Raw genomic sequence first — 16,372 nt, 5'->3', positions numbered from 1 at the left:
AAGTGCTGCATGCAGCCCTCCCAGTTCAGGCTGAGGAAACGAACAACACCGTTCTTGCATTCAAATCAGATGTATTCGATCATTTATTTTTTGTCTTTCCTGTTTTGTCTGAAAGAGTGAGTGACTTGTAATGTGGTTTGAAAGAGTTAAAATCTGATTGTAAAGAATGATAGGGGAGGGAAAAACCCAGACTGTCAAGCACAAAGCAAGGCTGAGCACTTCAAAGTGAAGGTGAAATCTTTACCATAACCTGTTTGGGTTTTCCCCCAGTAAAGGAACAGCTGAAGGAAAGACAATGCATTTTCTTTTTTTTTTTGGATCTTTTTTATTCAAAAGTTTTCAAAGAAATAAAACAGAAAAAAGCTAACAATCTAATCAAATTTACAGTTCAAAAATGTCTTTTGGCGTTTAACAACAAGTCCTAGGAAACAAAACTACAGAGTTATCTTGAACCGGACAAATAAGTTACCACTGGCAAGTTTGTGGCACTAGTAAAACAAAAATAAAAAATTAACTCTCTTGATCATATAGATATCTCTATGAAAATCTTTTTTTTTTTCAATCTGTACAAAAGGTCTTTCTTCATAAATTAATTTTTTATAATTTAATGGCTGTCTACTATGTGATGTTTAAGTAACTGATTATTTCTTTATGTACAGAGGTTAAATTTCCCAAATCTTACCCAGACAATGAGTATGGCACTTAGTTCAGACATTTCTGGCAGCAGCTCTTCCCTCCCTCTAACACAGCTATCATACTGCAGTTTTAATTAACGCAAAAGTATCAAGTAGTGAGAGATCTAGGCTTGGAAATTCACCAGATACAGGAAAGGTGCTGCAGAAAGTCTGGACTTTGACAAAGCAGTAATATTCCAGGGAGCATAGAACCAATAATACCACAACTTTTTAAAAAAAGAAAAAACAAAAACATCTCTTATGACTATGTATTTCACTAGAATCTACACTTCTCAGAGCAGCAATTTACTTTTGAAACTATGAAATGTCACCGACATCTATACTCCAATACTCACACAAAATTTAAAAACTAAAAAATACTTGAAAGAAACAACTGCTTAGCCCTAGCTCCCGAGCTAGGATGATTTGGTCTGTGGAAACAGGGAGGGCCAGCAACCTGTCCCAATACAAAAGGAAATAAACTTTGAGGTAGATAACTGATCATATACAGCTGACCAGAGAAGTACACAGTTTTGGAAGACAACTTAATTTATCATTTGATTTAAAACATATGCAATCGTAATAAAGAGCTTTAGTAGCAGTGAATTATCTAATATGTGAAGTACAAATAACTGTGTATTTATGAATCAGGAATTTCATAGTTTCAAAATTGGTTTTCTTTACACTTAACACTTGTAGTGATGATGTAAAGTGTGGCACTGCTTGGATCCAAGTCTTCCTTCATGCTTTTGTGTCCATACATCAATTAAAATTATAAAACCTAAATGCAAATGTACAAAAAAGGCACATTCTCCTAACCGCAAACTGGTCCGGCAAAAATAAAGAGTACAGAAGACGTAATGCTGAGACAAATCAGAATTATTGGTTACTGGCTCTTTGTTCTTTGGTAAAGTTACCTTTTAAAAGTGCCAAGTCTTTTTATTTTTATTTACCTACTATAGAGAGCTAGTACCCAATCAATTATCCTTTACTCACATCTCAGCTTATGTTTGAAAACGAGTCCTTTAGCTTTTGCCATTTTGCTTTAACAGCAACTTTTCTGTTTGCTAAGTCTCAGCATGATCCTCATCCTAAAGCACTATCATTAGTATAAAGGAAGGACAAAAACATTCGGTGAGATCCCCACCCCAAACTCCCTACTCTACCTACGCTAAAACTAGAACATCAAGTTAGTTTTTGAAAAAAGGCAAAAAAAGATTTTACATTGCATCATACAGCAGAGTTCCTAAGTCATTCAAACTACCAGAGGGAACTATTGGCATATGGCCTTACAAACAATTTATCCTATTAAAATTTCCCCAGTCAGAAAATGTGTTTCACACAAAACATTTTTCCCCCTCTTGCATTTCACTACCTTACATATTATGTGAAAAATCATTAAAAACACTTACTACACATTAAAAAAGCCAAATTTTCAGCAATTTTTATTGACTACCTTTAAAAGCCCTATGCTGCTGTTTTACAAGGCATAATAGACCAGCTCATTTGGTCAAAGCATTCTACACCATTAGTTTGGACTACTTACTGAAACAGCTACAGCATCGAAAGATTTAAGGCAAATTGGAATTTATAGAAAAGGATAAGACACTTCACACTACATTAAAAGAAAAACAGAAAGCTAAAAGACCAGACACTATAACTGCAACACAGCACTAAAGCAACACTCACACACTGCAAGCACAGAACATCATCTTAGATGTTTTACTATTTGAAACTTCAGAAAACCCATTTCATACAATTAAAAAAAAAAAAGAAAAAGAAAAACAGAAAAGAAAAAAAAGAAACAAAATAAAAATAAACCAAAACACAAATTCTGTCATGCACGTGAATAAGTCTTTGTGGTCATCTGTGCATACCCAGAAATTTGATTTTTTTTTTCTTTTTTGCGTCATAACACTTGATAAAAATTTTTTTTTTACTAAAATAAACCTGTTCATGGGAACAGCTACTAGATGAATTTAAGGTTTTTCTTATGCACCTTATAGAACTTATAGCAAAAATAGTTTTAGTTGATTTCATTATAAATAACATTTTCAAGAACCTGTGCAAAACTGTCAATAATTCCTAAAGCACAATTGATCAGTAAAATCCATGATTGTTTCAGCCTTTGCACCCTTCTCCAGGCCAGGTCAACACTGGACATCTGCAACACAGAAAGGTCAGAGCTAGAGCAGAGTTGCGAATTGCATTCATTTTTCTACTGTAGCTGTCTACAAGCTAAATTATTTCTTATTTCAGACAGCTGTGAGCAGACTAGGTGAATCTGAGCCCAGATCTGAGAAGCAAACACAGGCGGCTCTACAGGTGCTTGTCACTTGCCAGGATACAGCCTTCCAGCGTATTTTCCCCCTTTATCTCTAATAAAGATAAGCATGCAGAATGCCCACCGAGGAACTGGAAGGCTGCATTCAAAGCTATCTCCTTTCTTGCTTTGTTAGGGTTGTTTCCTTTTTAACTGACCAAAAGTAGCTGAGTGTGTGAGCATACTGCTGCTGCATCCCCAAGGCTTTTGATCTCTGGAAAAGGAACACAATTTCCTTCTGGCGCAGCCGTAGGGAAGCTAAGCAAAAGGTACCGCAGCTAATGCAAAGACAGCTACCATGCCTGGTAGACAGTTAATATTTAACAGTAATTCAGGGTTCATTAAACTTTAAGGGAGACTTCTCCATTTACTATATTGGCTTATATTGCCAGATGGGTTTTAAAAAATGCTCAGCTAATGAAAAGTTAAGACAACTTTTGAATTTTTCAAGGCAAGACAAAGTCTGTTAATTTAAGGTTTGTATATTTGTAGGTGCATATTATAACACACTTTTTTCAAGTCCCTTTGACTATTTTGATATAGTAGCAGCTTTTTTGAAAAGAAGCTATACAGCTACTAAATGTATTTGGTAAGGGAAAGACACTGGGTATTTCTGATAGACCGTATCAGCCTGTGTGAATGTGCTAGTTGTCATTTACCACTTATTTATGGCAATACGTATGCTGACTTTCAACAGGGCATTTCCAAAAGTGCTGCGCACGCATTTAGAACCAAGTTTCAATTTGTCAGCAGTGACAAAACCACAATTAAGAGACCGCAGTGTTCCCTGTATTTAGGGCAAGAAATAACCGTCAATTCCCTCCCCTTCACCTGCCTGAAAAGTGACAAGTACCGGCATGCTTTAGGGACAGAAATACCAAATGCCATACTCCGAGGCTGAAATCAGTTGAACCATATTAACCTTCCCCACATGCCCGCTCCCACTGCCACAGTCACTGCACGCACAGATTTCCCTGTGCAGATAAACACAGGTAGCAGGACTTCTGAAGGAGAAAATACACGGAGGACTGGCTTACAGAAAAAGCCCAGAGCTGCTCACAGAGCTCAGTAAGCTACAGAGTCGTCGTTACAGAACGCGTCTCAGATGGCAGCACATCTCATCCTTTCAGGAAACTACGTGCTGCTCCTCCTATGGACCCAGTCTATGGGAAAGAGACCGACACGCTGATGGAGAGGCAGGGTGCGGAGATGCTGTGCAGGATTCTGCTTCCCCGTCTACCACAGATCTCTGTTTGTAAGAAGGTTTTACATGCCCACAGGGAAGACTTAAGGCAAAACAAATAATTCCTTGAAAAGTGGTTAACACCAGCCAATAGCCTTGGCATGAGAAACATGCAGGAGCCATGGTTTTAACGCTAGGAGATGGAGAACGAGAAGAGTCTGTGGCTTTGCTTTCTCCCTGCCCTGGAAGAAAATCAAGGATGTGGGCTTTCTCTAGATGCAGGCATTTGGCCAGACTAAAATAATAAACACAGGTCATATGTTGTGCTATGCAGACTGTGCCATCTGTTGAATGTGCGAAGTTTCCCAATTGGTTCATTTCTATCTTTACATACTTGAACATATAAGTTGTTATGCCAATAATGGGGATGAGAACAGTGTTGTCAAATAATACAGCTGACCTGCAAAATCAAAGGTGATGGCAAAATGTGTGTACTGTTAGATCAATACATTTTAAAGAGCATATCACACAATTAGAAAACCCTCGCACATAACTGCTTATAGTTTTTGAGTACCTTAGAAATGCCATGAGGGCTTTAAACAAACACTTCTAAGACCACCTCTAGTATATTATCAAAGCTGAATGGAATTTTTCAGTATGAGGTCTTACAAGATTTGATAAAATATTATGTAGTCCAGTTGCCTGATTTACAAAGCACCCAGAAAAAGATGAGTTAGGAAAGAACTAAATTTCAGAATTCTAAAACATGGAGGATGGAGATGGGGATGGTTACTGCAAACAGTATTTTCAGAATGGCAATCTACAGAAAGCAAAATGCTATATGGACGTAATTAGGATAAAACTAGTGAATGGTTAGTAGGGAAAGGCCATGCAAGCAGAAACACAGGAAACCTGCAGCAGGAAGGTAAATAAATAACTCTGGAATTAGAGCCAAAGTAGGACATGGATTAAAAATTAATTGACAAAATTCTGGACCAAACTGTTGCTTCACAGAATAAAGGATGAACAGGGAAGTCTTCAAGAGAATAGGTGAAAGCCAGGATTTCTAGCAGACCACCCCCCTGCTTACTAAGTAAGTCAGTTGCAAAGCTGCTTGTAAACCTGGTATGTTCTGCATAGTTGTTTTTTCACTAATTCATTGTTATTCTTGTACACAGCATGCAGTATACAAGATGAACAAATTAAAATAGAACATAATACAGATATGCTATCAAGAAATTATTAAAGTGCTATAACTCATAATTCATTAAGCTACTTCTGGAACCTTTGCTCATCTTCCTTGCTTCCAACCTGGCCAAATTTGAATTAAGTGTCCGGCCCCAAATATTATCAATGTTATTTATATGACATAAAAAAGAATTTTCATACAGAGTACTGTACGTTATGGAAAAAAATCCTTGAATTCACATCTTTCATGTGACAGGATGAGCCCCTACCTCACAGTTACTTATTTTGTTGATATGTATATGGAGAATGGTCACTGGACGTCTCTACTGTAACCTGCTGTTGACCACTTGCTTCCTGCAAAGGAAGAGGGAGAAAAGACATGAGACACAAAGTCAGGCAGCATTATCTGAAATCTGTATTTCCATGCAATTTGTGTAATTAACAGTCTTAAAGTCTAAAACCTTTCTAACATTTCTCAAGTGGGGTATTCCAATTCCAAATTTAAGGTGTTAACTTCACATTGATTTACAGTTACGTAAATAAGAGAAGCAAAATGATCATGCAAACCTTCTATTTCTTCATCTGCTTTGACATTAATTTAAAAACCTTCACCTTATAGAAATAAAAACATAAGGGGAGCAAATAACTGCTGGTATATTTTCTACCTGCAAATGTTAAAGAGCATTCTGCTCTGTTTTGAGGGGCAGAGAGAAGAATGAGATCTACTTACTACATGTATAAACACTATCTCTTTGAGTATCATGGTGTCATTGGCACTAGATAAGACAAAGAATTCTAGTTGGAACTTTGCACATGAACCCCCAGAGACCAGGGAATTAATTCAGCTGAGGTGCTCTGATAGCGTACAAGCAGCTAATTACTGAAAGTCTTTCTCTGACCCACTCTAGCAGATGAGTAAACCGGACCAAACAAGTTTTAGTGTTTCTCAAAAATACACTGTGAAATTTAAACATTTTTCTTATAAACTCTGGAAGAGACTTACTCTATATAAAAGAGCTGCAGTATGCCTTCTCTAGCTCCTCTGTTAAGAAAATACTGATCCATAAAAAAGTGGAAGGTAAGTCAAAATAGCTGGCAGACTACAGTCTAGCATTTAGTTGTGCTTTTTAGCTGGAGTTGCAGAGGTTTTTCTTTGGTAAATATGATCAGTACCCGGAAATCCTAGGGCAAAATAAGGATTCTTTCCAAAAACTCACAATCAGTGTTTGTTGTTCACTGGAAAACTAAATGGAGATCAAAACTACAGTATCCCCCCCAGCCTTGTTCCTATTGGCAGTTACATTTCACAAAACGCAAAGCTTGGCTGAGCTACAGTCATACAGGAGACCTATCTGCTACAAGTACAAACCATTCTTTGTTATAATACTAATCATTTTAGTTGAGAATAATGACATTTCATAGTTTTAATATACATTAAATATGCTTTGATTGGTAATTTTCATTGGGAAAAATAGTAATAATAAAAAAGAGTATATTCATGTCTCTTATTTCTGGTCTTTTATAACATATACTGACCTCAACAGGAACCGCTGCTGTCTGGACATGTGTATATTGGGGTATGTAGGCTCCTTGCATAGCTGTTGTGGCTGGCATGTACTAAAAAGAGACAGTCCATTAAGTTAAGTTGAAATCCAATGTCAATTTAAGAGTATTCAAAATACCTGCCATGACATTATTTAATAGATATTGAATGCTTCCCTCAAAAATAATGCATGAGAAAAACTTTTCTGTTTGAAATCAACTGCTTTTTCAGAAAAGAGAGATATGCTCTTAAAAAACAAACAAACAAACAAACAAACAAACAAAAAAATTTAGCCTTCAAAGACTAAGCAAAGTATTTTTCTCTCAGTTAATCCCTATCATCATTTTTTTTCTTTTTCTAAATACTCTCTACTCAGAAAAGATGGGTCCTTCAGTTTAGAGGCTAGCCTGCATCTCTTTTTCTGGTCCAGTTTCTGTTGCACCCTATGTATAACTTTCACCAACTGATCTTCTGAAGAATAAAAACAACTGTTGGTTCTTTTACATTCCAAACCTGGAGTCACCTCCTGGGTTCTTTTCATTTGCTTTATCTAGTTTGTTTACGTTATTTCTGACCAGTTAATAGTCTGAATAAAAAATGCAGAATCTGATTCATATACGGAGACTGTTCTTAATCTTTTATTGAATGACAGAGGATTTTTTTAACATGTAAAATGCACATGCATATTTTGATCTACATGCAATATTTTCCACTTGCAGAAGTTCTATTTTGTATTAAATTGCTACATACTGTTCCAGTACTGCCTAATGAAAGATGACTCATCTGCTGTGTCAGAGGGCTTATCATTGATGCAGGCTGTAGTGACATGGTATGGTCCATGGAGGGAGTCAGTACAGCACCCTATTAAAACAGAGAAAGAAATGATTAAGGCAACACTCAGATTTTAATTACATTTTTGATTTGAGTCTAAGTATAAGATATCTTTTCAAGGGGTTACACCACAAATTCTCCTTATTCCAAGGCACTGACTGACTCAGGACACAGGTTTTGGGTATTTTGATGCACATACACTTTGCACAGTTTGATAACCGTACTGTATTGACTTCCTATTGAATGTGCAACTTATCACAGTGCACTTGAAACACCTACTGAAAACACTCTAAAATTAGTTTAACATCTGAGTTTAACCAGATGTTGACCATACACTAAAATCTGGCACTGTTACCAGGTATAGATTTGTTTAGCTTAAGCTTTGGAATTTCAGGCTCTAAGAAGAAACTTCTGTCTCATCTTTAGAAATGGGGGCTTTGGAGGAACATCTCTGTTAGGGGAATTCTACCTGCACGCATTGGATGTTCACACACAAGAGCTGCCCTACTCAAAGGCAGGTTTCATTAGCACACAATTTTTTAAAGAGGGGGTCAGCAAAGCTGATTGGTTCTTTTGTGAAAATACCAGCTACCAGAATGGCTCTATCACTCTTGTACTATTTTGTTAAATCTACAAAGAGCAAATTATAATTTTTAAACACTCAAGATTGCTAAATGTGCAGGGCACACTTGTAGGGTTTTCAGAGTTATCTGAAATGGAAGATTATCAACAGATCTCATTTTACCAATCATGTTCTGCAAAAACACCTTTCCAAACACTTTGTATGAGTTGTGCTTGCAGAAGTGTTGATTAAAATTGATGGAAGTTCAAAACTAACAGAAATAATTGTGGTGTACTGAAAGCCAGTATTTAAAATCTGTAACTATTCCTTAAAAAGAAAAAAATAAAAAAACCCTACAGAGTATAGCTGGAAAAACAACCATGTGACCAGTGTAGCTGAAATGAGTCACAGGCACATCAAACACTGAAAGAATTTCCTGTCTGTAGACTGCAGGCTTCTCTGCAAAGCAAATGAGTAAGACAGTACCAGTCTTTGCACAGGCCAAAACGAAAACTTAAGGCAGGAATCTAGATCTTTATTTTCAGCTACAAAATCTCGTATTGTGTACCTCTGAAACTGATATATCTTACAGTGTTTTAACATATTAACTTGTGTCTTTTACAGCATAATTTGTGAGATATTTTTTTTTTAATGAAAAATCTGTGTTGACAGACAAAAGTTAAAACCAGTTGTGCATGTGTTTAACATTCAAAAACACAAATGCAACAACAACGAAGTGCGTGAGAAGGTACTCTGGTTCGGTACCACCTTCTCTGCAAGCACAAGAAGAAAATGTTCTGCCACAAAGATTTACGTTCCATAATCTGCATGGAGAGGTTAACTAAAGTCAGGACAACAGCCTTTCTATACCTGGAAACAGACCTGTTTGTTAACTGCAGGAGATATATGAAAGTGCCTGTTCTTATTTGTAATGCTCATCACATCCACAAGTCTTATAGTTTGCAGATAGAATAGTACTCAATTGGCAAATGACATAGATAAGAAGCAAAACATCATGTGAGAGTATAGATTAGAATACCTGACAGTCTGGTACAGATGCCACAACCAAAAGTATAAGGGGAATAGCATTACTCATGAGTGGTGGAGCCAGAACAGGCTATGCAGGTTTTTTCAATTGAGTGCCTGTGGTGCCATTTATGTCGCCACGTACATCTATCTGTCACAAATTATCCAGTCTGAACTACTCTAGAGCTATTCTAAAACCTTGAGTATTCAATTGCAGCTTTTGATAGGTACACAGTATGTAAAGCATTGGTATCTGCAAAATGTTCTTCATAAAAAAAAAAAAAATAGTTTCCTCAGGATGTTAACTTGGTAAATCTAATAGTCCTCATCATCTTGATACCCTGAAGGCAGCTATTTTTTTTTTTTTCCTACTAAGATGAGGCCCCAGTTCAGGTTAGGATCATCCCTTCTCTCTTGTGTTTTCATCCATGATTTAATCATCATGACGCAATTGTCAAGACTCTGGTAGTTACTGGGTGGGAAGTGGCCTGTTTCTTGTTGTTTAAACTACATGAAGTATTTACACAATCAGTAACACAACAATGGGGAAGCATGAAAACTTACTGGGTGCTGCATTATATACGGTTGAGGCTGCATCCAAGAAGGACTCTGAACCTAGAACAAAATTGGTATTTTATTATTCTTTTTAATGAAGACATTGCAGTATTTTATTCCCCCTCTTGCAGTTAGCATGTTTTGCCTCAAAAAAAAAAAGAAAAAAAAAAAAAATTACGCAAATGCTTAAATCACGGTAGGATACCTAACTTTGCATAACAGGGTAAATTAAAAGGAGTAAAAGGTACTCTAATAGGTTATATGATTGTCTTCGTTAAAAAGAGCTGGTTGCAATAGCTCTTTGAAAAAATGTGCTGCAAGAAATATTAAAGGCTAGATGGCTCCTCTTCTTGTCCTGTAGATGCCATTTGTGTAGGATAAAGCAGGATTCTGATATGCACCATACATGCAGAACTGACTCACCACTGTTGCTAGACATTTAAAACCCCTTAAACTCCTCCAGCATCTTCACCAGTGTCCTGTGAACAGGACAGAGACACAGACCACTTGAAAAAAATCAAGGGGAGGTGCTTTCTGCAAGACTGAAACATTTCTTCCCTGCTTTTGGCACTGACTTTCAAATCCAAGTATTTTTTTATTAGTAGTATTTTTCAAGCAGAAGAAGTACAACCAGGAGTTCAAAAATGGAATGGTAAAAAAGAGAAAACACTTGAACCCTCCCTTTCCCCAGGCAAAAGCTTAATGCCAAAAAATACTGGTACAGCCTGACTAAAGCTTTGGCTAATCTACTCCCTCTATGATAGTAACTGGCTTAGTACTGTCCTTTAGGTACAAAGGAGTTGTAGAAACAAACACTAGCCAAAGTTTTATTAAATTTGTTTACCTTTAATAAGAATATGTCTAGGAACAGGTTATACCATGCCTCAAAGAAAAAATAAATAAATCTTGCTTTCATGATATGTTCTGTTGGGTAGATGACAGAATGCTGCCAGTTTCAGTGGAACAGATCAGTAATGGTGATGTGACTAATGCTTACATTGTGAAATTCTTCTGGCCAGGAACCTCCTTCCTCCCCGCTACAGAATGCCTCAATTTAATTTTCAATTCCTATTACTGTGGCACTTTAAATATCATGACGTTAGTAACTCCATCCACAACAATTTAAGCTCTATGTCATGTATACCGAAACACTGGTAACAACATTTTGGGAAACATACAGTATTATGGCCTGCCTGTCTCAATAAGCCCAGGGAAGTGACACTGTACTCCCCAAGAAGAATGTCTCCATGCCAACTTTCAACTTTCACTTAGATTCTGAATATCTGAGAGTCTTATATTGATTCATAATTTATATTTTAATAAAGAACAGCTGCTAATTCCACTGGAATACTTTTCTGGGTAATTGCTGTAATTTTTAAGATACTGCTGTACAAAGCAGAATGATTCCATATACTGAAAAATACAGTACTGAGAGCAAACATTTTGTTGCTTAAGTCACCTCAGAAATTCATACAAAATGAATCCAGCTGCCCTTTATCCCAGAGCACACACCTCCTACGTAACTCTGCTCATGCAAGAAGGCATTAGATCTCCAGACTATTAGACAATATTCCTCATTGCTCTCACCTAGAATGGGAGAGTACATGGGTATTTCTGCCCAAGAATACTGACAAGATGGCCCACAGGTAGAAAACTTAGGTGTTAAACAGTGAAATGCCAAAATAGGTAATCATTTAGCTAGCATTGTGATAATTGGCATGTCTCAAGTAGTAATTACCAATCAGACGGCTGAGACTGCCATGCTAGTTGATTAAATGCAAGTTGTTTGTAAACTGAAGTGTACAATGGCATGAAGTTAAGCATTCCTAACATTTACATCAAAGTACAAAAACTGTTTCATGCCATTTCTCAGCATGTTGAATTGTCAATACCCCGTAGTGGGGACCTGAGACAACACCTATAAAAACGAGAAAAGAGACCCCTTTTCAGGAAAACTTTGCATTGGGCCCTCAGAACAGAAAATATACATGATTAATATTCATTGTCCAAAACAAAGTAACTTTTGGTTTAAAAAAACAACTCTAGACTATTAAACGCTTTACTCCTAATATAAAAGCACTGAATCTGAATGCTCATATAATCAATTCAGAACTTTTTTTTTAAGTTTCCTTCTCTCATGTTAAGCCTGTTTCTGTAGCTTTCTTAGCCCACCTATGAAACACGATTGCTAGACTTTTTGTGTGCTGAAACAACCTGCAGAAAAGTTTAAAATCATGGAGAAATATCTTTGAAGTAAGATTTAACTAAACCAAGAAAGGCTTAAATAAAGAATGATTATTTTAAAGGTACATTATTGATATTAAAAAAATGTGACCATGATATGCAGAAGTGGCTGCAAACACCTTAGCCATCACCACACAAGCTAGAGCCTTTGTTTGGCAAGACAACACATATGTCACTAAATTGCTGTGCATCCTGAAACAAACATACCTTTAGTTTTTAAGGCCTTCACTTTCATGCTCTACAGCATGAAGACCATTGAAATGTAGGATTATTAGAGAATGCAGAAAACCAGATGTATGTAGCAACTGATACATAAACTCCAGTGAATCATTTCAGCTACTAAGTTCTAAATACAAACCTGGTATGTGGAAACCGGCGAAGCAATATATGGCGTAATAGATGTTTGAGTGATCATTCTGTTTGCTGTAATACTGTAGGGTGATGGATAAAATCTAGAAAATATAGAAATATTTATTAAATATCAGCTTAATGCATTTTTCATAATGCAAACATTTTTATTGGTGTGCTACTGGCACATTTAACATACCCATTTTGTAAAGCAGCTGTGGTTGGATCATAAGTGAGTGTCATTCCAGCCTTTAAAAAAAAAAGTGGAAAGAAAGAGTTGACATGATCATTTTTGATTGTAAATTATTTCTCTTAGTCTTTCATTAGCTGTATTATTTTTAACTGAAAATTTGTACTGAGATAGTTTATTATTGTACAGTTAGGGAAAGGTTAATTGCCAGAAGTAATTATAAAGACAGTCAGTAATGTTGGCTAAAAGTACAATTTTCCAAGGTCCCAGCAATAACAAAATGCAATCTATGAAATACCTGGCTTACAGAACATGCATGTGTTTGAGAGGTGGGGCATGAAGATGATTATGTTAGGGTGTTGCCTACAATATATTAACTATAAAAATGAATGGAGAGTACTGTTTTTCAGAAGACACATTTGAATTTTGTTGTCTCATACATAAGAGTTGTCTAGGTTTGGTAACCACAGAAAGTCTATGAAAGTATTATCTTGAACATTAAAGATTTTAAAAAGTTTTGACAAAACCAAAAATTTAATGCTGCATTGCACTAGTACACTGTTTTAATTTTAGAAAATGGATATGCATTTCAGTTCTTCATTAAAAAAGGGATTATTTACTATAAGTAAATGAAGTTGTGTTCCAGATAGCTTTATAGTATCTGAAAGACAGTTCAGGTATATTCCTGACCAAGGTGAAGGAAATGTTATTGTTCGCTTTAATGAGGTAGGATTTAGTGTTTCACATTTTGCTTCTTGCCCCCCCCCCCCCCCCTTAAGGAAGGTACATTTAAGTATTTTATAGAGTTGCAAACTGTCAGGCAAGAGTTGCCTGCACATTTTTAATATGCCAAAGTGCCGAGCCAAGAAGTCTCAATGCCTATCATTTCCATAAGTATTCATTATTGTACACCCACACTAGAGCTTGAAGGGAGGACTTACAAGTCTCACCTCGCCTTCTCTGTGCCATGCTCTTCCATTCTGTATATATTTATTCTGATTCTGTCTCTTTTTCTGTCCTCCATCAGCAAACTTGCACAGTAAGGGTTCTGCAGGAACTGAGAAGAAAGAAAGAACAAGACTTGCAGTAGTGTTCACATACAGGTATTCAGTGTTCCAAGTGAGGTATTTGTCTTGCAATTTAAATTTTGAGTATTACAGTTAAATAGCACAAATTCTCACTACAGCACCAATTAGTGTTTTGCACAGCACAAGGATAGCTGCCACACACACACGGAGCACCTGGAACACCTTATGTCTTTGATTTTAAAGTACTGCTCCAAAGCCTATTGGAAAGAAACGTGGTCTGTATGTCCTGACTACATCTGTTCTGAGTATTAATGACAACTGTCATTTTAATGCTGAGCTTTGCCTATAAGGAGGTACATCTAAGGAGGGTGAAGAATAAAACTGGGAAAAGGGCTTTAAAATACTTCCCCGACCCTGGAGGTTTCAGTAATATCCCAAAACTTCAAGTGGCTCTGCTCATCCAGAATGGCCTGGGAGCTGGCACTGTACCTCCATTTAGTCTTATCTGCCGGACAGAGTGGTACTTTTATCTCCTGCCACCTTGCACTGAAAAAATGCCACAACTTTCCATTCCCTTTTTATCTCCGCTCTATAAAGAGCACACAATGCAACCAGAAATTCTTCAAGATTTTTATTCTGTCTTGTTCTTTGCAAAATTCCATGAAATGGGATTTCTATTTTTTTTTTTTTTTTAATTTGGTCATAACATAATCCTTGCCATGACTTCAACATCAGTGCTGAAATTCAAGCAATCAAAAAGAGAAGTTTGCATAGTGTTCTCCCCTAGGCCTGGCCTGAAGTGCAGAAGTTCCTGCGTATCCGTGGCTGAGGCACAGCTCTGCTACAGCCACATCACACCACACCCTCCCTAATCACAGGGTGGAAGCTCTGTTATGACTTGGATATGAGCACTTCTCTGCCAATAATTCCTGAGACATGAGTTGTCTAAGCTTTAACGTGACACTCCTCTAAGTCGTTCTCTGTTTGGAAACACCTGAATGAGACGAAGTTGGATCTGACAACATGCAAGTGTCCCAGTGCAGAGTAAACACATGGGGGTTGGGGGATACTGTGTGCAAAAAGGCAACCCAGAGGAAAATGTTAGTGTATTTATATCATGCTATAAAACCTATTAGTACAACCTTGACCAGTGCTGACATGCCCTTCATTCTGCCTGCATTTAAAAAATATATTGGCTCTTCTCTGAGTTGGAGTAACAGTGAGTATTAAAAATCCCAGGAGACTGATAACCTGGCAAGGAGCATGACTTTGAAACAACTGGCACAAAACTAACACAGCCTGCTGGTCGCCAAGTCATCACTGGTTTTGAATGGCATACATGAAATACTAGCTCTGGTTCTACAGGGAATTGCACTTCCTACACGATACACTTTTGACAGCCTTCTCTATAAAAGGTGGATGGACTGGGAGGCAGAACTGGTACAGGTTTGCCCGTCTCATCTCCGGGCCTGAGACATCCTTCAGAGACGTGTACCACTGCAACCAGTACGCTGTTAGTCAACAGTCAGATAGCTTTTATCTCTGAGAGGCAGACTTTAGCACATGGCAACTGAATTAACTTAAAATGGATTATCTTACAGAGAACAGTAATTAAAATCCTACAATCATAAAATAAACTAGGGAAAGGTTAGGCTAATGACACTGGTAAAATATTGGAGACCTATGAAGAGTAAATGAACAAGGAAGTAACAGAAACCCTAAAGTAGGAGAGGGAAACTGAACAGCACTGTCTTCGTAATTTTGCATTTCTAAGTGGATTTTTTGCATTACCAGAACAGTTTTGTTTTGGAGTTTTCTAGAAAGAGAAGCCTTAGCATATCTGGGGCAGAACGTTACTACATCGATATGCTGAAGGACTAACTGATGTTGGTCAGATCACACGGCATTTCAATCCACATGTAGTTCTACTGAAAAAATGGAGATAATCTCAGAAGATATTACTCAGTATGGCTAAGAATGTCAGGTTCTGGTCTGAAATTATTTTGACTCTCTGATTTTACATGGTGAGGAAAAAAAATACGCCAGAAAGAGAACACTGAGATATACATAGTTAACTACCTTAGATGAAAAAAGCTATTCCCCAAGTTCAGTATTTGTCTCTGGCTATTTATGAATTATTTCAAACCATCTAGTACTGTGAGAAGCACATGCGACTTCCAAAATACACACCATAAATTTTTGGATAAAGTCAAATGAAAGTGGCTTGAGAACAGCATATAAAGGCATCAGAAAATACTAGAGGTTTCTAGCCCCGTGATTCTGTATTATAGCACTCACAGGTAGTAAATACTTTATTTAAAGCCACATTATGCCTTTGTTAAAAGTCCCCATGGTGAGCTGTCCAAAACTCTTCTGAAATGGTTATTTGGGCTTATATTTCCAATCATTGTCTAAAGATAAAGATCATTTATTTTGAACGTCAGACCAAATCTATTCAACTATTTGAATAAAAACTTCATAAAACCTTATTTTAAGAATAAATATTATTTTTTTTGTCATTAGGTGACTTAAAACAACTTAATTTTAAATGACAAAACATTTGTGTATTGGAAGCACTCCCTGACAAATTTAAGAAGAGAGAAAAAAATGAAGAAAAACTATCTGCATCTGTTGGACTGTGCTTATGTAATATCCAGCACATGCAGCCATGGAAAAA

The 16,372-nt window shown here is 36.8% G+C and overlaps 1 protein-coding gene across 5 annotated transcripts in view; it reads right to left on the bottom strand.

Moving 5' to 3' along the window:
- Nucleotides 1–305: 305 nt before the first annotated feature.
- RBMS1 (RNA binding motif single stranded interacting protein 1) overlaps nucleotides 306–16,372 on the bottom strand; it is a 149,157-nt gene continuing 133,090 nt past the window's right edge. For 2 of the 5 annotated variants that reach the window (XM_035330896.1, XM_035330900.1), the window contains exons 7-14: nucleotides 13,609–13,724; nucleotides 12,677–12,726; nucleotides 12,488–12,581; nucleotides 9,895–9,945; nucleotides 7,662–7,772; nucleotides 6,905–6,985; nucleotides 5,638–5,722; nucleotides 306–2,838 (exon numbers count right to left, since the gene is read on the bottom strand). In XM_035330896.1, the coding sequence (XP_035186787.1) occupies nucleotides 5,645–5,722; nucleotides 6,905–6,985; nucleotides 7,662–7,772; nucleotides 9,895–9,945; nucleotides 12,488–12,581; nucleotides 12,677–12,726; nucleotides 13,609–13,724 (581 nt within the window). In that variant the 3' untranslated portion in view covers nucleotides 306–2,838; nucleotides 5,638–5,644. Of the gene's footprint in view, nucleotides 4,641–5,637; nucleotides 5,723–6,904; nucleotides 6,986–7,661; nucleotides 7,773–9,894; nucleotides 9,946–12,487; nucleotides 12,582–12,676; nucleotides 12,727–13,608; nucleotides 13,725–16,372 lie in introns of all 5 variants that reach the window. The other 3 variants (XM_035330897.1, XM_035330898.1, XM_035330899.1) reach the window with 3 other exon arrangements.

The sequence above is a fragment of the Oxyura jamaicensis genome, chromosome 7 (genome assembly GCF_011077185.1).
Source record: "Oxyura jamaicensis isolate SHBP4307 breed ruddy duck chromosome 7, BPBGC_Ojam_1.0, whole genome shotgun sequence".
NCBI classification, from domain to species: Eukaryota; Metazoa; Chordata; class Aves; order Anseriformes; family Anatidae; genus Oxyura; species Oxyura jamaicensis.
Note: the sequence above shows the minus strand (reverse complement) of the source record. Positions and strands in the feature narration are given on the sequence as shown.